General features: G+C 37.5%; 1 protein-coding gene across 2 annotated transcripts in view; it reads right to left on the reverse strand.

Moving 5' to 3' along the window:
* The window catches only part of Sec23b (SEC23 homolog B, COPII component), a 37,326-nt gene extending 13,971 nt beyond the window's left edge, over positions 1–23,355 (reverse strand). The window contains exons 1-13 of one of the 2 annotated variants that reach the window (XM_076848923.2): positions 23,283–23,355; positions 20,961–21,195; positions 19,674–19,731; positions 16,475–16,561; positions 14,241–14,477; positions 14,051–14,136; positions 12,697–12,841; positions 11,934–12,092; positions 11,468–11,583; positions 7,506–7,629; positions 5,011–5,091; positions 1,557–1,646; positions 701–807 (exon numbers count right to left, since the gene is read on the reverse strand). In XM_076848923.2, coding sequence (XP_076705038.2) covers positions 701–807; positions 1,557–1,646; positions 5,011–5,091; positions 7,506–7,629; positions 11,468–11,583; positions 11,934–12,092; positions 12,697–12,841; positions 14,051–14,136; positions 14,241–14,477; positions 16,475–16,561; positions 19,674–19,731; positions 20,961–21,181 — 1,511 coding nt within the window. In that variant the 5' untranslated portion in view covers positions 21,182–21,195; positions 23,283–23,355. The remainder of the gene's footprint in view (positions 1–700; positions 808–1,556; positions 1,647–5,010; positions 5,092–7,505; positions 7,630–11,467; positions 11,584–11,933; positions 12,093–12,696; positions 12,842–14,050; positions 14,137–14,240; positions 14,478–16,474; positions 16,562–19,673; positions 19,732–20,960; positions 21,196–23,282) is intronic. The other variant, XM_076848924.2, reaches the window with a different exon arrangement.
* Positions 23,356–23,670: the final 315 nt, after the last annotated feature.

Below are 23,670 nucleotides of genomic sequence, written 5' to 3' on the forward strand. Positions count from 1 at the left end.
TTGTACATTCTTCCATTTATTATTAGTATTATTACTACTACTATTACTACTACTACTATTACTACCAGGGATTGAACCCAGAGGTGCTTAACCACTGAGGCACATCTCCAGCCCTTTTATTTTGAGATAGGTTTGCAACTTGCTTAGGGTCTTGCTAAGTTGCTGAGGCTGGCCTTTGAACTTGTGGTCCTCCTGTCTCAGCCTCTCAAGCCATTGGGATTATAAGCATGTGCCACCGTGCCTGGCATACTTTAAATCATTTTTAGATTACTTATAATATGTAACACAAGAAAAATGGTATGTAAATAGTTGTTAATACTGCATTGTTTAGGGAATGATAAGAAAAAAATCCGTACGTGTTCAGTACAGATTTTTTAAAAATATTTCCCATTTGAATCTATGGATATGGAACCCACATAAATACACTTATATTCTGCTTAAATCTTTAATAAGAAGTATGTATTTATGACTTAGCTAATAAACAAAATCATATTAGATAATTTCCAATGAACTACATTCTTACTGAAAACTGATTACCCTAGGCAAGTGCTCAAAGACCCAAAAGGGCTAGCCAAGAATGAATCCTCTTCTTCTGAACCATTCAATGGAATCAGAAAGAAAAACTCATAAATGCTAAACTATCTCTTCACAGAAAAACCATTAATCAGTGATTCAACAGAAAGGAAACAGAGTGGCTCACTTTCGGGCAATGGTGGTCACACGGATGCGCTTCTGGGTACTGGAGTGCTGATACTGCGTGACAAACTGAATGGCACCTCTGCCTCCTTGGGGGATCGGGGCATTGTGCTGCAAGTTGAGAGGCCACACACTTGGTTACTGTCATAGGCATGACTCAGTCAGGGCCTACTGTGCTCCTCTACAATTGACAGCTAACATGGTGAGAATCTTGATGCATTCTGAATAGTACATTTTGGACCTACACATTCATTTTACTGCACATAACTTTTATCTCAAAAAAAAAAAGAAGAAGAAGAAGAAGAACCACATTCATTACTCCTTGGTCTGGGGCTATAGCTTAGCGGTACAGCACATGTTTAGCATGCATGCAAGGCCTTGGATTCAATTCCCAGCACTGGGGGAAAAAAACAAAACAAAATTGAATCCCAGTTAACAATATATATGCTGAAATGTTTAGGGAGAGATACAACTATGATTCTAAGTTGCTCTGAAATGCATAAAAAATAAGACAGATATACATACAACAAAGCAACTATAGTAAAATCTTAATTACAGATCTACCTGGTAGATATGTGGGTATTCACTATAAAATTTTTTTCAATTTCTCCATGTTTGCAATTTTTCTTAATAAAATATTGGAGAAATTCTCTAACATTACAATGAAGAGTAATGGCTGGTAAAATGACCTATCAGCTCAAGAATACAGTGATAAAATTAACTTGCCGTCTGAATCTAACTAAGCCCTGGATAGAATATTAAAAGATTATACCATACTAGCATCAGACCTAAAACAATATAAAGGTAATACTTGTTTATGGAGAAATTAATAAAGGAATAGTGGCTTGTATCCAACCCACCTGATTGACAACTTCAAAGTAGATGCCAAGTGTAGATGTAGGATCCAGACCACAGATTTTCCACTGACTCGTGCCACCAATACCAAGCTCCTACAGATGAGAAGAATTTAAAACACAAAACCACAACTCTGTGGTTAACTGTTAAATAAAAATGCTGATGAACAGATCAGGACACTTAGAACATGAACTCTGAGGTAAAAATTTATATTATAGACCAGAAAAATCCTTAACACAACATTTATATTCAAAGCACTTTAAAATTTTTACAGCTTTTTAGATTGGCACTCTAAACAATTTTCATTACATCACATATATTAGAATTATCTACTTATTTTTGAAAAAAAAAAAAGGTTTTTTTTGGTACCAGGGATTGAACTCAGGAGCACTCGACCACTGAACCACATCCCCAGCCCTATTTTGCATTTTTTTAGAGACAGGGTCTCACTGAGTTGCTTAGCACCTCACTTCAGTAAACTTATGATCCTTCCACCTTAATCTTCCAAGCAGCTGAAATTACAGGATTGTGCCACTGCACCTGGCTTTTTTTTGAAAGTTCTATATACTTCTGACACCATCATTATTAGGGCAAGAAATAAAGAGTGGCAGAACTTTACCTGTAAAATATATATATATATATATATATATATATATATATATTTTTTTTTTTTTTTGCAAAAGCTATATATAAATTGTCAGTAAGGAAACAAAGGAGATCATAATGGTGTGAAGGCTGCTTTTTACTGACTTGTTGAATGGCTCCCAGTGATAAATATGAGGTTCACTTAAACATGAATTTGACTATAATTGTTTTAATAACAACATCTACAAGAAAACAATACAAATATAAAAAAACACCTAGAAACCTCAAATGAGATTACCAGACCCTGAAATATATATTCTATCATTATAGAGGAGCTGGCACCACACCTTATCTGGATGCAGAATGCTGTGCTTAGAAAGTACCATGCTTAGACATTAATAGAGTCATCTATGTTACTTGACTCCACCCACACTGCACTGTCAGCTGAGTGTACAACTGACATCTGTCTGGTGTGGAGCCATGCCAGGGCCCTCCATACCTGGCCACAGAACCAGCGATCTCAGGGAGGTGACAGTTTGAGTGGAGAGGAAAGATTCTTAAGTGAAATTGCACAGCAGTTCTAAGATAGAGAGCAGGGAGGGCACTCTGTTTTGTCAGCACCTCTTATGCAAGACTGTGAGATGGATGGATTTGTGGGTGTTCAGCTTCCATTTTAGAGGTATTCTCTAAAAGAAGCAGGGATTTCACATCCACTGGAAGGTGAAGGGCAAAACCCAGCAAAAATGGCCAAGAAGTCAAAGGAGCTTATGGGTCTTCCCTTCTTTCTTCACTAGCCCCTTCTCTAGGCACAGGACTCAGCAATGGTGCAACTCTCCAGTGCCCCAGAATAACAATTTCTCTCTAATATACAAATGCCTTACTTAAGAATCTAAATGACTTTATTGGAAAAAGTACAAAAATAGAATTAGAAAACCATCATTTTATAATTTCTAGTGAAATAATTTGATTCAAGTGAAGATAATCAACAGATGCTAAAACCATTAAGCTGTTTGCAAACTGAATTTAATCACACCTCTAAAAACTTTTGCTTCTCAAGAAATACAGAGAGAAAAGAAACAACACAGATACTTACTCCTGCAAGGAAACCATCAGACATATCAAGAATGTGAGACATCCTATTAGAGAAGACCTCTGGCACTATCTCTTCAATAAATCAATCTCATGTTTAACAAAAAAAAAAGGCAAAGAATATACACAAATGAACAAAAAGATGAAGACTATTCTAGATTTTTTTTAAACACTAAGTATAGCTGGGCACAGTGGCGCATGCCTGTAATCCCACAATTGAGGAGGCTCAGAAAAAAACAATCCCAAGTTTGAGGCCAGCCTCAGAAACTTAGCAAAACTCTGCCTCAAAATAAAAACTTTTTAAAAGGGGTAGATGTGTAGCACAAGGGTAGAGTGTCCCTGGGTTTAATCCCCAATGTTATTTAAAAAAAAAAAAAAAAAAGTTGGTAAAGCTACTGTGTCAAGGAAATGCTAATCAAAAAGATAAGGCAAATGTGGCAAGAAAAGAGGACACAGCAAAATTATGGCAAACTGTTAACAACTGACAATGCTGAACAGAAATTCTTCCTTAAAACTTCTCTGTATGCTTGAAAATTAGATCTTTTTCTTTGTATCTGCACCGCCAATCAAAACTTTCAGGGCTGAACTCTATTGGAACAGCTAATTGTACTACTTCATAAAAATGTCTTCTTAACTTACTTCAGGAAGAATTCACCAGGCATATTTTAAGTCTATGGAAAATACTCTGGTATAGGCAGCCTTTCCAAAGCCCTGCCAGAAAATAGGAATACAAGTCCTTTGGCACTCTGGGGTAATGAGTGACTCTTCAGATGGGCTTTTGGGCAGCAATCTGCCCCACCCAGGGAACTACAGGAATGTTCACTCAAACTGTCTTTCCTCTGCCAAGCTTGACAAAAGTTTAATCTGTGTAGTAACTTGTGAATGTTTGTTCTGATGAAGACAAAGATGATACTGTGAAACAGAACATCTCAAGTAGGCCTCCAGTATGTCAGGCCCTGTCCCAACTGCTTTACCTGATTTACCTCATTTATTCCTCCTAACAAGGCTGTGAGATAGGCATTGTTATTGTCCCATTTGCCAGATAAAGATATTGAATTACAGAGCAACTGAGTATTTTGCCAGGGCTACACAATTACTGAGAGGTAGTGATGCCCTGAACTCAATTGGCTCTACAGTCCACCCTCCCATTAAAGATGACCCATGAGGGAAGGACATGACTATGTCATCCCCACCTGGGACCATGCTGCATCAGACCAAAAGCTTTGCTTTTTGGTAGCTGAAGTATATATAATAAGAGGATGTGGGTCATCAGAAAAGCCACTCTCCCAAGTGATGACTGAATTGGTTCACATACACTCACAAATTATTACTAGAGAAAACAATGTCTATATATGTAACAGTATCATCTGCTGCCTAACCAATTCATGGCAGTCTCTGTTGTAGGAAGGCCCATTATTAGCTGAGAGTGAAGCAAAGATATCAACTCTAAGGGCAGCAAGCATATAGAATCCCTGAAGGATTCTGCTGAATGGTTGCCTTGTACTGTAGGGGAAGCCTGTGGCTCCTCAACAGTCACTCATGCATGGGTTGTGGAGTCAGGGGGACCTGGGATCTAGCTTCTACATGTCAGCTCTGATTCTGAGCAAGACTCTAACATCTGTGACCTGTCAGTTTCTTTCTCTCTAACACCATCTCTCAGAGTTGCCATCAATGAGGGTTAGCCCTTCTCCCCCAACTATAGGTGACAATACAAGATCATTGTGCTCAGACTCATCTAATGAGTTAACTCCAGGGCAGATGAGGGTGATGCAGGAGTTTCCTTACATTTTCTGACACACACGGTCCTTTCACATTCAGAGATACACATGGACCAATGGCACCAGCAATCTTCAGTTCCCGAGATGTCTAAAATAAATTCACAACAGAGTAAATGTTAAAATCACTAAGATCCATCCTGCTCTCACAACAGGCAAATATGGCAATGTCATTCCACCAAAAGAAAATCCCACATGGATTAAAGCCTCCAACTGCTCCCCTACTAACTTTTCCAGGGCCACTTGAATTAATTAAAATTTTTAAAAAATCTGCCTGTAGGTGCTGCATGAAGATGATACAGCATTTTCAACTCTCTCAGTTTTCAAACTTTAAAATTATATACCTAGAAGATAACAATTCTACCAACAAACTACATTCTTTTCCAATCCCATATATAGTCACAATTATTTACATATTTTTTGGTGTGTGCATGTTTTATTTTTATTTTCTAACTTTTAAAATTTGTTCTTTTTAGATATATATGACAGTAGAGTGTATTTTGACATATATATATATGGAGTATAACTTATTCTAACTAGGATACCATTCTTGTGGTTTTATATGATGAGGAGTTTCACTGGTCGTGTATTCATATATGAACATAGGAAAGCTATATCTGATATTTATGTATTTCTAACCAGTGAACATACTGTTTTGTGTTGCTTTAAAAATACTTAATTCATGAAGCCCACACAAGGCCAACTTGCTTAGATTTTTTAAGCTGAACTCATTTCAAAAACATCCATTTCTGGGCTGGGGATGTGGCTCAAGCGGTAGCGCGCTTGCCTGGCATGCGTGCGGCCCAGGTTCGATCCTCAGCACCACATACAGACAAAGATGTTGTGTCCGCCAAATACTGAAAAATAAATATTAAAATTCTCTCTCTCTCTCTCCCTCTTTCTCACTCTCTCTCACTCTTTCTTAAAAAAAAACAAACAAACAAAAAAAAACATCCATTTCTGCTGGGTGTGGTGGCTCATATCAGTAATCCCAGCAACTCAGGAGGCTGGTATAGGAGGATCACAAATTCCAGGTCAGCCTCCACAACTTAGTAAAATTTGTCTCAAAATAAAATATAAAAAGGGCTGGGATATGGCTCAATGGTAAAGCGCCATTGGGTTGAATCCCTGATACCAAAAAAACAAACAAAACAAAAAATCACCCATTTCTCTTTAACAACAAAAAATCTCAAACACATGAGAATGTTGTTTAAAGGCTAACCTAGATGATTTAATGATCACCTCCAACTCTCCATAGTTTCTAATGGCCCTTTTTATTGTTTCCTCAATGACTCAGAGTCAACTGTCTCCGGCGATGAGTCCCTATGTGGGAAAACCAACCAAAACTCACAGTGCTGGCTGTTTTAGAGCACTCTGATAATTCTTCAGGCAAGTACTAATATAAACTGCTTATGGAATGCAGTAACCCATACTGATGGATGGGTGGACAGTAAGTACTGTGTGGCTGCTATGCTGAGGTCACAATGCTGCTTAGAACACTCACCCCATTATCCAACCTCCCAATTTCAACTGTCCTAAAGCAAGGTGAAGGAGGGCCTACAGAGGAACCAAAAACTCTGTTTAGAATGCTAACCAATACATAGGTCCTCCTCCAGGAGAAAAGAGATAGGTGAATGATATACGTTATGATAGCAAATTTTTTTTTAATATTTATTCTTTAGTTGTAGTTGACAAATACCTTTATTTTATTTATTTATTTTTATGTGGTGCTGAGCATTGAACCCAGGGCCTCGCTTGCACTAGGCAAACGCTCTATTGCTGAGCCACAACCCCAGCCTGATGACAGCAAATTTTGTAGGGATTATTTTAATTGGCCTCTATATGCCTGTGTCCAGTTGAAGTTGCCAGAAGTCTGACTATTAAACAAGCAGCAACATTCTAGCTGGGTGCAGTGGCATGTGCCTATAATCCCAACTTCTTGGGAAGTTGAGGCCATAGGATCGCAAGTTCAAAGCCAGTCTGGACAACTTAGTGAGATCCTATCTCAAAATAAAAAATAAGAAGGGCTAGGGGGCTGAGGTTGTGGTTCAGTACAGAGTGTTTGTCAAGCATGTGTGAGGCACTGGGTTCAATCCTCAGAATCGCAGAAAAATTAATAAATAAATAAATAAAATCTATTTTTTAAAATTCTTAAAAAATAAATAAATAGGGGCTGGGGTTGTGGCTCAGCGGTAGAGCACTCATCTTGCATGCACGAGACCCTGGGTTCAATCCTCAGCACCACATAAAAAAATAAATGAGTGAAATAAAGGTATTGTGTCTAACTACAACTAAAAAATAAATATTAAAAAATAATAATAAAAAATAAAGGTATTGTGGTTCAACAACAACTAAAAAATAAATATTTTAAAAACAAATAAAATAGGCTAGGGATGTAGCTCAGGGGTAGAGCACACCTGAGTTCAATCCCTAGTACCAAAAAAAAAAAAAAAAAAAAAAGTAACAACACTCTAATTCCATTAACATTTTAAAAGGCTATCATACCTTTACTTCTAAAGTAGCACCAAATGCCATTCGGAAATCTCCATTAAAATCTTTACTAAAGATTCTTTGGAATGTCTGCTTGAAGAGAGAAGTGTTGAAAGAATCTCCCATCACCATGTGGCCTCTAGGAAAAAAGAAAAAGTGAACATTAGTAAGACTGAAAGCCATCCAGATGTTCCCTGGATGTTTATAAAAGAGAAAAAAGAAACCCACGTCTGTAAAGGTACTAAAGAACAGCAAGTTTAATTTGCATTTAGGGGGGAAAAAAGTTTCTAAAATATTAAGCTAAGAATCCTTAAGAATACTTATATATCTTGATTATTATAGCAATTACACAAACCTATAGAGATTATAAAATCTCTTAGAATTATACCTATTCACATACAAAAGAAAAAAAAAAGTACAGGTAAATAAGGTCTGCACTACAGTTAACTGTACTGTGCCAAAGTCCATTTCCTGGTACTGACATTGTACTATGTTTATATAAGATGCTGCCCCGGGGAAGAGCTAGATGAAGAGTATGGAGAGACCTTTCTGTACTCCCAGCACATTTATAATTTCTGTAAATCCATAATTATTTCAAACAAAAAGTTTTTTTTTAAAGAGAGTATCTTTTGTTCAACAATCCTAGCAGTTTAAACAGATTATTATGATATTATGATAAATATATACATAAGTATATTTATCTACTACAGACATATAGAGATATCTATGTATATACTGACATAGATACCTTGGGTTTTTGTCCATGATTCCCAGCCTAACTTCCTCCTCAATGCAAGTTATATAAATAGAATTTCTCTTCCCCAAGGCAAATCCCAGAAACTCTAACCACCAACTTTTCTGTCTTAGAACTGGCCATAAACAAATTCTATGACCTATCTTGTCTGATAAATCAAAAGGCCTATCTCTTACCCAGGATAATGGAAGGTGCACAGAAAGTCCAAGAAAAATACGAACAAGCTATCCTAGGTTTCCCCAGACAACTAGTATTAAATGATATTCTTTTTGCCCAATTACATTTCTACATGGTTAGCCATACTTCAATCATACTTATGTAACAGTTGCCATAACAACCTAAAAGGACAAGGTTCAGATAGTTTCCAGATAGCCAAACACATGCAGGTTCCTAGAAAGTGTGTACCAGAGAGAATGGAAGCTCCATGTCCCTCCCTCACATCTCTCCTTATGCACCCCTTCACCTGTATCCTTTATAATACCCTTCACAAGAAACTGGTAAATGTGTTTCCCTGAGTTCTATGTGAGCTGATTGAACAAATTAATAGAACCCAAGGAGGAGTTTGTGGGAAGCCAAATTTATAGCCAGTCACTCATGTGCCTGGATAAAACAACTTGGGGCTTATGTCTTCTAAAGTGAGTAGGGGCCAGTCTTGTGTGATATGACATTGTGTCCAAATAGGAAGAGTCAGGACTGAATTGAATTAGAGATCCCCAGCTGGTGTCCACTGCAGAACTCATTGCTTGCTTGTTGACGGGGACAAACCCACACACACTGTAGGTTCATTGCAGTGCTCCATGTTATGTGCATATAGTAGGTGAGACTTGAGTTGGACTTGGGTTTTCTCTATAACAAGAAAACATGTCCAACTTTTCTCATACTTTTTCAGTATAGGAGAATAACCAGGCCTGGGGAAAAACCTTTTCAGATTAACTCTGCTGCAACACACTGAATCCTTGACTTAACAGGAACAATTTTTCTAATTGTTGAATACTGATTTTTATCCCTTACTGAAGTTAGAGAAAATATTGTTCAAATTTTCAGCAAGAAGCACAGCCTGCTTCAGCTACACAACAAGCTGTCATTTATAAAACAGGATCCCAGAATTGGAAAGAAAACAAGAAAGGTTACCTGGTCCAGCTATCTCAATGTCTGAGCCCTTTAGTGAGGGGTCAACAATTTGGCCCCAAATATCCACCCTCCCTTCTTCCTTAATCATGTATTCCACAGTTGCTTGGAATAAAGATGACATTCCCAGGGCTGGGGTTGTGGCTCAGCGGTAGAGTGCTTGCCTCGCATGTGTGAGGTTCTGGGTTTGATTCTCAGCACCACATAAAAATAAATAAATAGAATAAAGGTATTATGTCCAACTACAACTAAAAAATAAATATTAAAAAATAAATAAATAAAGATGACATTCCCTAGTGTACCTTGCATGTAGTCACCTTACTCACTTTAACTTGATGGAGAATCCTTTAGTTCGAGTGGGGCATGTTCTTGCCAGAAGGGTACATCCTTCTTTGGCCTTTCCACCCTGCTACCGTAATGTAGATAGAACTCCAGCAAATACCCCAAGCCACCCACTGCACACTGAGGCAGATAGCTTGATGGGAGCCTCAGCCCTGATGATGATGAAACCAATATACCAGACAGAAATGAACTTGTTTGGGGTCTTCTGTCATAGTCACACAATCTAATCTAACTCACACCCACCTGCCCCTTGACAACATCCCTGTCAAGTTAGGACTGAACATCTTTTACTCCCTCCAGAAGCTGTCCACTCCATGTCTGGACAGTTCTCACTCTTTTTACTTTTTATTTTGAGATTGGGTCTTGCTAACTTGCCCAGGTTGACCTCAAACTTGCGATCCTCCTGCCTCAGCCTCCCAAGTAGCTAGGATTACACAGCAGGAACCACCATACCTAGAAAGACCTTTTTTAAAAAAAAATATTTATTTTTTAGTTGTAGTTGGACAGAATACATTTATTTTATTTTATTTTTTATTTTTATATGGTGCTGAGGATCGAACCCAGGGTCTCACATGTGCTAGGCAAGCACTCTACCACTGAGCCACAACCCCAGCCCCAAGACCTTTCTTTATACTGGGTGAAATTCTATATCCTGGCAGCTTCACCCATTGTTCCTAATTCTTCTGATCTCTTCTCCACAGAACAACTCTTCAACATTGAATACAGTTCTCATGCCCATCTCTCTTTTTTTTGATGTTGTTGTTTTTTTTCTTTTGGTACTGAGGATTGAACTCAGGGGCACTTGACCACTGAGCCTAGTTTGTATTTTATTTAGAGACAGGGTCTTACTGAGTTGCTTAGCACCTCACTTTTGCTGAGGTTGGCTTTCAACTCGCAATCCTCCTTCCTCAGCCTCCCAAGCCACTCAGTGACATATGCCTCTGCACCCAGCTAGATCCCATCTGTCTTCAGCTTAGTCTTTTCTAGTTCCTTCAACCATTCTCCACATGGCAATGGGAGTGTAGCTCAATTTCAAGCATTCTCCAGCACTATATAAGCTGGTTTAAAAGGAAAAGCTCACAAAAGTTAAAGCTTGCAACTTAGCAAGCTCCTAAGCAAGACCATGTCTCAAAATAAATAAATAGATTTAGATAGGCTGAGGACATGGCTCAGTGGTTACGTACCCTGGGCTCAATCCCCAGTATAAATAAATAAATAAATACTCAGAATGAAAAATGACATAATCTGTATAAGGTGTCACCATCACCAAAGAAACCAAGATTTTGATTTTCCTCAAAGATAATCTACTCCTATAACCTAGCCTATGATAACCCATCTTTGCAGGAAGTCATCCCAAGCTGTTGGCTCACCTTGAGCACTCAACAAAAACCCTACATCTTTTTATGTCACCATTAAGACATTTATCCATAATGGAATTTGACCTAAATGTTGAGTCTTATAGGAATCAAATACCTCAATGAGACAGTGATGGAAATAATGATACCTCTCCACAAAAACCATACACCCACACCCTAGCATACAAACCACAGGATGTTCACAAATACATTACAGCATCTCTGAGTGCTCCAAGTCAAGGACTCCTGAAGGGCACCATTCTATCATAAAATGGGAGTGTAGCTCAGTGATAGAGTATTTCCCTAGATATGTAAGGCCCAGGGTCCAATCCCCAGCACTGAAGGGAAAAAAAAAAAAAAGACATTCTCTTTTTTCCAGGTGTTCACTGAGAACATACCCAGTAAGATTTGTACAACACTTCATCTCCAATAGTCCAGTTTGGTCAAGGGCACAAGCATAAATATCAATGCAGTGACCATTTGCAGCAGTTCGATTAGCAAGCATCTCATAGTGCTGTAAAGAGAGGAGAAAACTGTCTTTAGGAAACATTAACATTAATCCCAAGGTATGCCTTAACATACCAAATGATGTAATCAAATACAGGACTACGAAGATCATTATCTTCAAAACACAAAATAAAAAATAGTTTCCAATCTCAACAACCTTCACAAACTTACAGCTATCCACTTGAAGCTCAGAGGCTGGGGGCAATAATTTAACAGCAGCCAAGATCTGGAAGATCATCTCAGCAAATAAATCTTTTTGACTGTGACTAAAAGGCCTCAATAAAGCAGCTGTCACTCTAGAGCAGTCTAAACCTGACACCAGGTTAACACAATTAACCCATACCCAAGAGAACCTACCTTGGTTGCCTTTTTCATGAACCGTGCATTATCCTTCTCAATATCATGCCAGGAACGAATAGGAATCTTTAATTCATCTCCAACCACCATGCCAGGCCCTTGTGTGGGGGGACCTCCAGTAAACAGCATGATACGGGCTCCTGTGTTTGGGAAAGTACCCTGAAACAGTAAATAACAGCATATTAGAAGGATATAGCCCATCTCCAAGTGTGTTTTTAATTTCCTTATAGAAATATTCCAAAAGATTCTCCTGAGCTTTTTTTTTTTTTTTTTGCATTGGGGATTGAACTTAGGGTCTCATGCATGCTAAGCACGTTCTCAGCTCCTCATCAGCTGTTAATACTGATGATACAGCAGAATGATATAAATGACAATGCAGAAAAGCAGCACTTACTTTCTCTCACCCTAATGGTTTTATATACTTTTACTACTTTATTCTGAGCAGTTCCTATTGCTCTAATTCCCTTATTTTTTCTTGAAAACCTTTAGGACTCCTTCAATGTAGATAATAACAATGACTTTAGGTCACAGTGAATTTTCAAACAAATCCAACAAATATGATTTTTTAAAAAATATTTATTTTATATTTGGACACAATACCTTTATTTCACTTAATTATTTTTTACATGGTGCTGAGGATTGAACCCAGGGTCCCGCACGTGCAAGACAAGCATTCTACCACTGAGCCACAACCCCAGCCCCAAATATGATTTTTAAGAGCAAGTTTGTACGATGTGAGAGAGCCCCATAAATTCTCAATTACCTCCAATAAACCAACAGCAATGGACAAAGCAACACCAGTAGATCTCAAAGGTCTCTTCCCCTGAGTTACTGGCCATGGATCTCTCTGCAGCTCCCCAAGAAGATCAGTGAGGTTCATATCAATCTTTTGAATAGGCTGCAGAAATCTGTAAGATTTTGAATGGACATATCAATTATAGTTTAATAAGGTAGCCTGGTCTTCCAACTTTGATGACATGTAATTATTTAAAATAATTATTCAGAGTAGGAAAAATTTTGCCATTTTTTTCTTCAAAATTGTCTCTACAAACACAAAACAATTCAAGGCAATTTTACTAAGGAATATAATTTAAAACCTAATATTCAGTGATATATATATTATATATATACATATATCTACATATACACACACATACATATATAGAGAGAGAGCATGCGCTAGCGAGAGCCTGTGCTAGCACGGGGGAATAAAATCAACTTAAAAGGGAACAAATCAGTTTAATTAAATTTTAAGCAGCAAAGAAATCCTAAGGGGTCTAGGGTTGTGGCTCAATGGTAGAGTGCTCGCCTAGCACATGAGAGGCCCTGAGTTGGATCTTCAGCACCACATAAAAATAAATAAATAAAATAAAGGTATTGTGTCCAACTACAACTAAAAAAATAAATATATATTTTTAAATATTTATTTTTTGGTTAGACACAATACCTTTATTTTTGCTTATTTAGTTTTATGTGGTGTTGAGGATCGAACCCAGGGCCTCGCGCATGCTAGGCGAGCGCTCTACCACTGAGCCACAACCCCAGCCCTAAAAAATAAGTATTAAAAAAAAAAGAAATTCTAAGGACATGTCTAATGGAAATTTTATCTGTATGTGGTCCACTTATGTGGACAATGTGCACAATTCTAAAGGTTCAGTTTGTGTGTCCCTTGAGCTTTAGAGTAACACAAAGAGCAATCTTATTTCTTAAGAGAGGGAAGCTGTCCCCAGCCTGGCAGACAATGCATTTTATCAAGTTTACTAGCAGTTAACACAGCCTGGGTCAGCACTGGACACTCAATTTAACTGAATGAAGCATCTGTTCATAAGCTTTTTTGAGAGCACTCAAAAGAGGTCTTTTCCATTTTTCCAGTTTTATTTAAGAATCAAAAAGGATAATAGCCATATGTCCAAAAAAGAGGGGAATGAATGAATATAGTGGTCTCAAAACCTTTTTGATAAAACATTAAATTTTGATAAAACATTAAATATTAAGCTTATTCATTGACTTTTTTATCTAATCATAAGAAAACCGACATACTTGCATTGCTTTTCCTTTATTTTCACGTCAACGTGCATGCTCACTACAGCACATAATACTGTATATCAGCATCTCACCTGCTTGAAACAAAAGGGTGCTCCTGAGGTTGAGCAGGTCTTGCTTGCTGCATAGGCATGGCTGGCTTAGACAAACCCAGCATATCCTAAAAAAAACAAAAGACTCATTTTCCATCACATTATGAGTAAATAACTGATTAATTTTTTAAAAATGTCCTTGCTACCATTTCTATACAAACCCAGCACAGACCTGTATTTGCTTTGCAGTTAAATCCTTGGTCCCTCGGAAGACATAACTTTTGGAGATTCCTTCACAGCTCAGTTCATGAACCTGCACCATCCTTCCGAAAGTGATCAGACCCACCAGAGCATCTGGAGGAAGGAGACTCAGGGACATCTGCAGGGATTCTTTGAGAGCTTGAAGGTCATCTTCCTCCAGGCATGTATCAACCACATAGAGAAAGATCAGAGGAGACTGTGCACCTCGCTTTAGGGAAAGGAAAAAGCATGATGATTTGTATACAAATACAAACAGATCAGGCATGTAAATGTCAAGTCTTCAACTACATTTATTCTCAGGAGGACACCTACACAAACCTCTACTTACCATGATGCAGATTCTATTAAAACAAACTAAATATAAAAAATATTTGTGGCTAGGCATAGTGGCACATTCTATAGTCCCAGCAACTCAGGAGGCTGAGGCAGGAGTATCTCAAGTTTGAGGCTAGTCTCAGCAATTTAATGAAGACCTAAGTAATTTAACAAGATCCTGTCTCAAAAAAAGTAATAATAAAAAGGACTAGATGTGTAGCTGAGTTCAATTCCCAGTACCAAAAAAAAAAAAAACAAAAAACCCTGTTTGTATCTAACAAAATTATTCGAGATTTCTGAATACCTACTATATGTCAGACATTGGTCTAGGTCCTGGGATATATCAGTACATACATAGAAAAAACAAAGATCTCTGCCTATCTCAAGGAGCAAACTTTCTGGCAAGGGAATTAGGGGAATAGCAAACGCCAAGAGTGGAAACTGAGGTCAAGTTCAAGGTCAGAGCAGCCTCAGTAAGAAAGTAACATTTGGGCAAAAGCCTGAAGAAGGGAGCAAGACAGCAGCCATACAGATACAGATGGAGAAAAGAGCCAGAGCAGTGGAAAAAGCCAGAGCAAAGGCCCATGGGCAGGCATGTTCCTGCATGCTTCAGGAGTCTAAAAGGCCCACGGAGCTAAACAATGACACTAGCAGAAATTAAGCTCAGAGTGGTAAATCACAGGGCTTTGAAACTATCTTTTACTCTGGGTAAAAAGGGAAGCCATTTTTACCACTGGAGGTTTCTGAACAGAGAAGTAATGTGAAACGTATTTTTAAAGTTACTCTGAGGGCTGGGGTTGTGGCTCAGCAATAGAGCGCTTATCTAGCTCACATGAGGTGCTGGGTTCAATCCTCACCACCATGTAAAAAATAAAAAATAAAATGAAGGTTTTGTGTCCAACTACAACTAAAATATATATATTTTTAAAAAATTTTAAAAAAATAAAGTTACTCTGACTTCTGGGTTTAGAATACAACACAACACTAGAGAAGAATAGTGTTACCTCAGATTAGGTAGAGGGAAGTGAAGGGAGGGGAAGGGAGGGGATGTGGGGATAAGAAAGATAGTACAATGAAACAGACATTATTATTGTATGTATATATGTGACTGCATGACCAATATGATTCTACAACATGTATACGCGGAAAAATGAGAAATTATATTCCATCTATGTATGATATATCAAAGTGCATAAATACATTCTACTGTCATGTATAACTAATTAAAACAAATTTAAAAAGAATACAATACAAATAGGCAATAATAAAATCAAGGAGAATAGTTAGGAGACTGATCTAACAATTTGAATGGGGTGGGGGCTGTGTCTCAGTGTTAGAGTGTTTATCTAGCATGTGTAAGGCTCTGGGTTCAATCCTCAGCATCACATAAAAATAAATAAATTAAATAAAGGCATTGTGTCCATTCACAACTAAAAAAAAATAAAAATAAATAATTCAAATGAGAAATTGTGGCTAGATTAGGATAATTAGGAGTAAGAGAGAAAAATGGGTAAATTCTAGATAAATTTTGAATATTGAGCCAATAACATGTTATAACAGATTAGATGTGGGATGTGAAAAAGAGAGGTCAAGGACAAGTCTAAGACTTTTAAACTGAACAACTACATGATGGAGCACCCTCAACAAAGACTGAGAGGGCTTTGAAGGTCGGCTTTCTAATTCAATCAGTTCCACCATTTTTGCAGCCTTCTACCAAGACCTGAAAACAACACCAGTGTAAGAGCTTACATACTGTAATCTCATATTTAGGATCCTTCTGCCCCAATAACTTTAGGTCCTCTGGACTGGCAAGAGACACAGAAAACAAAGGATTTCAAGAGATACTCAGTGTTCATCACATTTCATTAAATACACAACAAAGGAATTTACCTGTATCACGTACTCAATTGTAGAAAACTGGGGCATCAATTCAGCAGGTTGATTCACCTCAGATATGCCTGCATAAGCTGGAGGAAACTGAAAAGAAAGCAAAGCACTGTTTTGTGAGGGCTGAAAGATATTTATGTTACACCTTTTATTTTCCATTTATAAAGATGATTAATGATTATATGTTAATTCTGAGAGCACAAAATGCAAAACATTATTAAAACACACAAAAAATCAGTAATTAAATTCTGCTTTACATTCATATCATTTCATAAGTTTAAAAAAGTATTTTATTCTTTAGAGTAGGTTGAGGTTATGTTAAAACATTTAATGGTTTAAAGTCACTCTATTAGAAGAAGCTAAAAGCCCTTGTGCCATGCCAGTAATCCTATCTACTTAGGAGGCTAAGGCAAAAGGATCAAAGTTCAAGGCCAGCTGGCACAATTTAGACTTAATCTCAAACTAAAAAATATTTTTTTTAAAGGGTTAAGGATGTAGCTCAGTAGCAGAGCACCAATGGTTTAATCTAAAAACAAACAAGCAAACAAACAAAACCACATGCTATCACAACTGTTTCTTAAGCTTTAACTTGCAAACTAAAGGCAAAACATTTACCTGTTTCATCTATAAAGAAGACTAACACCTTTATTTATCATTTTGACTGTTATCTCTGGAGTAGCTGTGATTTTAGGCATGTACCACTGTGCCTGTCCCCTTTAGACCTTTCCATTGAGCACCCCATATATAACAATCACTTCATATAAACAATTTTGGGACCTGCTTTTGCATATAAAATAATAACACAGGCATTTCCTTTTGTTTTTAAAACTCTCTACAAACATTTTAAATTCATGGTTTGTGGACTGATTTTTCAGTCTTCAGCTTAATATTTAAAAGTTTAGGTATATCTCTCCAAATTTAGCAGGTGGATCTCTCCAGATCAGTGACTTTAGAGTGACCAAAAAGCAAATCCTGCTGAGGAGATGACAGCAGCCTTAAAGAGTCACTGGCCAGGAGGGAAGGAATATTGGGCATCAGAACTCCAGCAGAAATCTCAGTATATGCCATCAAAAGATCTCCTGTCCCCTTTCTGGCCATGACTACCCAATGGCTGCAGCTTGCAGAAGAGGGTAGAGCTTTATCTATGTCTGCAAAATTTGGGGAGTAAATCCAGACATACTGGCTACCTTCTAGAAATCTGGAGATGTCCTATTTACCTAACAGGCAGTCAACTACACAGAAAAAGAGGACAAGATACCCCAGTTCCTCCAGGGGGCCATCTCTATCTACTACCCCAGACTCATTGAGGGGTTCATTTCCTCATGGTTGAGCTGGGAGAATAACAAAAGATTATTTAAGCATATGACAGTCTTCCACATCACACTTCCAGACCAAACTGGCAGATGGAGATCTCAGATAAATATACTAATACCAAATACTTATATGGCACTTAGTGTGTCAAGCACTATTTAAAGTCATTTACATTCATTAATTCTGTTTAATTCTCACAAGAATTTCATAAAGTACCCATAGTACTATTATGTTAATTTTATTTTATTTATTTTTTCCTTTATTTTGTTTATTTTATTTATTTTTTCCTTTATTTTATTTATTTTTGTGTGGTGCTGAGGATTGAATCCAGGGCCTTGCACGTGCTAGACGAGCACTCTACCGCTGAGCCACAACCCCAACCCCTATGTTAATTTTAAAGACAAGAAAATTGAGGCATAAAAGGTCAAATGCAACCCTGCCTTAGATTTTTTATGATAAATTAAACATGCATTAATTCTGAATGTTAAGATTTGTATAAACTTCTGAATTTCTCATGGAGATTTTTTTTTTAATTGCTAAGAATCAAATTCTACCATTGAGCTATATCCCCAGCCTCTCATGGAAATAAATCTCAAATATAATCAGCTTATAATTTCTGAACCTACTGTCAGTCGTCAACTGTACTTGTTTTTCCATCACTGGATTTACTATGCACTGTATCTAGGATTAATCATAATAAATTCATGTTATTACCAGCTTAAGAGCTATGTGCACAATGTATGCTCTATTGTGTACAATTAATTTTCCTCAACACTTCATTTAAATATAGTTTCCAAGCCATAAAATTCACCAATTTTAAGTGTAAAATTCAATGATTTTTAGCAAATGTATTGAATAATAATCAGCACAGCCCAGGTTTAGAACATTTTTATCATAGACAATTATTATTATTATTTTATTTTTTAATTTTCTTAGTACAGGTATTGAATCCAGAGGCACTTAACCACTGAGCCATGTCCCCTTTTTATTTTTTATTTTCAGACCATCTTGCTAAGTTTCTTAGGGACCCACTAAGTTGCTGAGGCTGGCTTTGAACTTGCAATCCTCGTGCCTCTGCCTTCCAATCTCCGGGATTATAGGCATGAACCACTAAGGCCAGCAGACACAGTTGATTTTAAAGAGAAGTCTTGACTGGAGGTATCACTCAGTGATAAAGCATGTGCTTATTATGAACAAGGCCCTAGGTTTGATCCCTATCACCTACACCCCATAAAAGGTCTCTCTTCTCATTTATGAGCTTCTTTTAGTTTGCTAGTTTTAAATTTTTTAAATCAAAACTTCAATACTGATACTTGAATTCCAAGGTTAATAAAGATCAGAAAACAAAAATTCAGTAATATTCACTACCCAATTAGAATATACTGAAGTCAAGTGAAATATGAACAGCTGGGCATAGTGGTGCATGCCTGTAATTCCAGCTACTCAGAAAAAGGCTGAGCAGGAGGATTAGAAGTGTGATGTTAGCATGGGCAACTTTGTGAAACTATGCCTCAAAATAAAAAAAGGGTTGGGGATGTAGCTCAGTGGTAGAGTACTTTGCCTGCCAGCAAAAGGCCCTGAGTTCAATCCCCAGTACCACACACACATACAAAAAGAACAACAGATCTATGTTCTTAGGGTAACAGATTCATGTCCTACAGAAAACCTACAAGGAAAGAGAATGTTATGTGCTTTCCACAGCAAATGACAAGAATCCAAATATGGAAAAATTATAAATGTTCAACATTCAATATTGTGCTTAACAAGAGCTATCACCTTCAGTTCAGCAGAAACTGCTGACTGCTAGCATAGATATTCAATTTCACATAACTTTTTCAGAGTAACATACAAGAAATGAAACTTATAAAATATTTTTTTAAATAATTCATACCTGATTTCTCTGGAAACAGAAATTACAAGCCCAAAGTTTTGCTCGATAATCAACCTGACTGTGAGAAAGATAAATATCACAACTAGGTACCATTTTTATTTTTAAGGTAAAAAATATTCAAATGTAAACTTCAAATTCAATAAATCACAGACTGGTATTTCTATGTTTGTGTATAATAAATGACATTTTACAAAATTTCAATGCAGTTAGATTTCTGGCTATTAAGTACATAAAAAGTTTCCCTCAAACAACTTCAATGAAGAATTAGCAAATCCCTTTTTCTCTTTTCCAATATCCTAGATAAATTTTTAAAATTTCTTGACTTATATAAATTATGAGTTAATTCCTTTTGCCTATTACCTTAACCCAACCTTCAGGATTTTTTCTAATATCTTTATTGTTCAGCCAAGTGAAACTACCAAATCTTGATAATAAAGGCACATTTCACACACAGGAAAAATTTCTTAGACTTTAACCTCACTTGAGTTACTATACTTCCTATCCCCTTTTATAGGTTTAAAAAATTAATAAACAGTGGCTATAATTTTGAAAGCAGAGCAGCAGCATTCTTAATATGCACATTCTAAATAAAAGCAAGGAAAATAAAGTAAAAAATGTTCCCTCATATAAAAAATTTTATGACCACTTGCCACGTATTTCAAAATTCCAATCTTGCAGTCCCATCTACTTGGAAGACAGGAGGATCCCTTGGGTTCAAGATCAGGCTGAGCAACACTATAAGACTCCACTTTCAAAAAATAATAAATAAATACAATAAGAATTCTTCCAAATTGTATCCACATGTGTGCAAAATAATATAGGTCAAGATATTATAGGTCATTATCTTAGGAACAAAAAAAATTACACTTAACAATAAAATCATTAAGAGTTCAAATTTCTTCCAATTATTACTTCTTCTAGTCCTACAACATCAACCCACTAGGCAAGTATAAAAAAAAATAACCTGAAGCTTTCAGATTTCATTTTTGTGAAAAATACTTTAAAAGGTATCTCATAAAGTATACAGATAAGCGATAAGCCAAAAGCAAACTGATAAAAAGCAAAAAAAAAAAAAAAAAAGTTAATTATGAATTCCAGATCCTCCCCTTTTATCCCCCTCCTCTTCCTATAAGATTCTAGTTTTATCTGGAGATTAGGCTAAGGAGATTTCTATGCACACTCATCACTAAGAATCTCATCATCTACTACTCATCTCAAATTTGACAACTTGCCCAAATCAAATTTATTGTATTCACCATTTTTAGCAGTTTTTAAAAGAATTCATACCAAAGTGGATTGAGAATAGCTTTGCAAGTTGGCCTGCTGCAAAGCACAGGTTCATACTGTACAGGAGGCAGGTCTGGTCGTTCTTTCAAAGGAGTAAGGAGACAAGCCAGTGGAACAACCATTCTCGTGGCCTCAAGACGGCTGGAAGGCCACACATTCCAACTGAAACGTACACCATCTCGTTCTTCATTCTGCTGAATGAACTCCAGATATGTTGCCATAGTCTAAAAGGGAACTAAAGATAAAGCTTTAGCTATATATTTGAGATTCTCAGCTAAATCTCAAAAAAGAAGACAGTCATCTAACATAGCATTTCTTAAATACTTAGCTGGATACTCCTGGATAAAGATATCTATCTTCCCAAAGTTGATTAACTCAGTTATCTTTAACTATTGCTCTTTTCTTAATCCTCCTCTCTAGCACTTAAAACAAAACAAAACAAAATGGTGGGGAATTTTAATCATCATCTCTAAATTAAGTGTATATGACGTGTCAGAGTGTTGACCAATTGGTTGAGAGCGGAGCTTTACATTTATTTATTCATTTTTGAGGTGCTGGGGATTGAACCTAGGGCTTCACACATAATATGCAAGTACTCTTCTACTAAGCCACACCCTCCCACCCTTGCCAGCAATATTACTTTAAACTTCCTTACAGATCACACAACATCTCAGACAAGCCAATTCTGCACTTGATCAAGGGTAAGTCTTGAATCCTGTTTCAGCATCAATACTGTATTAAATTTCACATTCCTAGTAATCTTGGTAGTGTGTCTTTTCCCATCCACCTTTTGTTAACTGTACAGTAAAGAAACATATACTGATCTGGAGTCAAGCTTATAAGGGTGACAAGTTCTCAGATAAAATATTTCTATTTGGTATTATCTAATTGCAAAGGAAAGTTTACTATTATGCTGGCTCTCATCAGGACCTTCTCCCTTACCAAGGTTGCTTTTACTCATGCCTTTTCTTTTTTTTAATGTTTTTTTTTGGGGGGGGGTATGCTCATGTCTAAAGACTGGTCAATAAAATAGTACTTCAGACTAATCTTTTAAGCCCAGACAATCCCAATTTCACTGAACTGAGTGTTTTATACATCCTGTTCATGTCCTAGAATCTAGGGTGACACACACCTAAGTTATTGTGGTTCAAGGAAACTAGCCCCTCAAGAAAAAACAAAACAAAAGAAAAAGAGATCAAAGAATCTGTGATAGTAAAGTGATCACTAAGGAGGACCTCATCTAGTGCTGGATAACAACCAACCCCATACTATTTTGAGAAGTGCCATACTACAAATAATTTGGATTAAGACTCTTATATTACATGGCCAGAAAAGCAAATGAAATATTACACAGACAACCAAAATTCAAAATGTGAATTTCATTGAAACACTAAGCCAGCTACTTGTTATTTGAGCAAAAGGGAGAAGCTGAAGCATTGTTTACACAGAAGGCACTTCTGCAGCTTCCTGAAAGGGAGGAAGCAGGAAGAGCTAAATCAGGTAGTCGGGGGAGCCAGTTCTAATATCATAATTCTCACAAGTACCTCAGCAAGATTCATTAAATGACCATTCCCCTCTCAAAATTGTTATTAAAAGGTATTAATCCCCAAGTATGCACATAATAAAACTTTCTCCATCTGTTTACCACTGCCCCTCCCCCTCACTCTTCTAGATCACTGATTCTTAACCTCGGGCAAATAATTCACAGAGGATTTTAGAGAATCCACAGACTTTCTTAAGTCATATGCAAGATTGTGTGAACGAGAGAATGCATCCTTCCAAGGAAATTAGATTCACGTTCTATACCAAATGCTCAAAGAATAAGGGTATGAAGAGGTCAAATAGCTGAATGAATGAATGAATGAATGAATACTGAACGAACGGATGAAAAGCCTAGGAAGATACTCTAGAAGCATCCACCCCCAAATCTGAACGACCCTCATCTCGCCCAGGCGTAACTTTTCAGGGCATTGTGGCCATCTGCAGACAAGATAAAGTTTAAGTCTTGACAGGTGTCTGAAGACCTAAGTTCTAGTTTTACCTCTCTCACAAACCAAAACGTTCGAATTGCTAAGTTATAAAATGGGAGCAGGATCCTTCCGGCTGTGCGCAGTCAGCAATTCTAAAGACTTAAGAATCAGAAGCCGGTGCTCTGCCGGCCCGGCATGGCGGGGGACCCGTCACTTTCAGTAGACTCTTGGGTCATCGATTCGCTCCGTTTCCCCTGCCTACCCGAAAAGGCTTCATCCCAGAAGCAGCCCACCTCGCCCTGGCATGTGTGCCTCTGTCCGCGGCTCTCTACCACTTATGCATCCCACTCACCTGGCCGGAGCCGAACGCTTGGCCAGTGCTGTCCGCGCCCACAGCTGGAGAAGCTAGGCTCCGGCTCTCACCGCCAAGTCCAGCTCAGCTCTCAACCGATTGGTCAACACTCTGACGCGTCATATCACAGCGACGTGCGCTAGCCAATCACAGAGCGCTTATCCAGCCGACTAGAGGAAGCGATGTTGTCAGAAAAAATTCTCCGCCATCTAGCGATACGGAAAAACAGTGCTGACTCGCACTTCAAACCATAGATGCCACTTCCCAAAGATTGCAGCTAAAGGTTTCTGCTTCAGAAACCCCAGGCATTGCCGGAACATTCCCTAGACACAGCCAGCCTTCCCGGGGGGCCGCCCTGAAGCAATATGACGTATGCTTGCCTCAGTGG

Source organism: Callospermophilus lateralis, chromosome 3 (assembly GCF_048772815.1).
Source record: "Callospermophilus lateralis isolate mCalLat2 chromosome 3, mCalLat2.hap1, whole genome shotgun sequence".
Taxonomy (NCBI): domain Eukaryota; kingdom Metazoa; phylum Chordata; class Mammalia; order Rodentia; family Sciuridae; genus Callospermophilus; species Callospermophilus lateralis.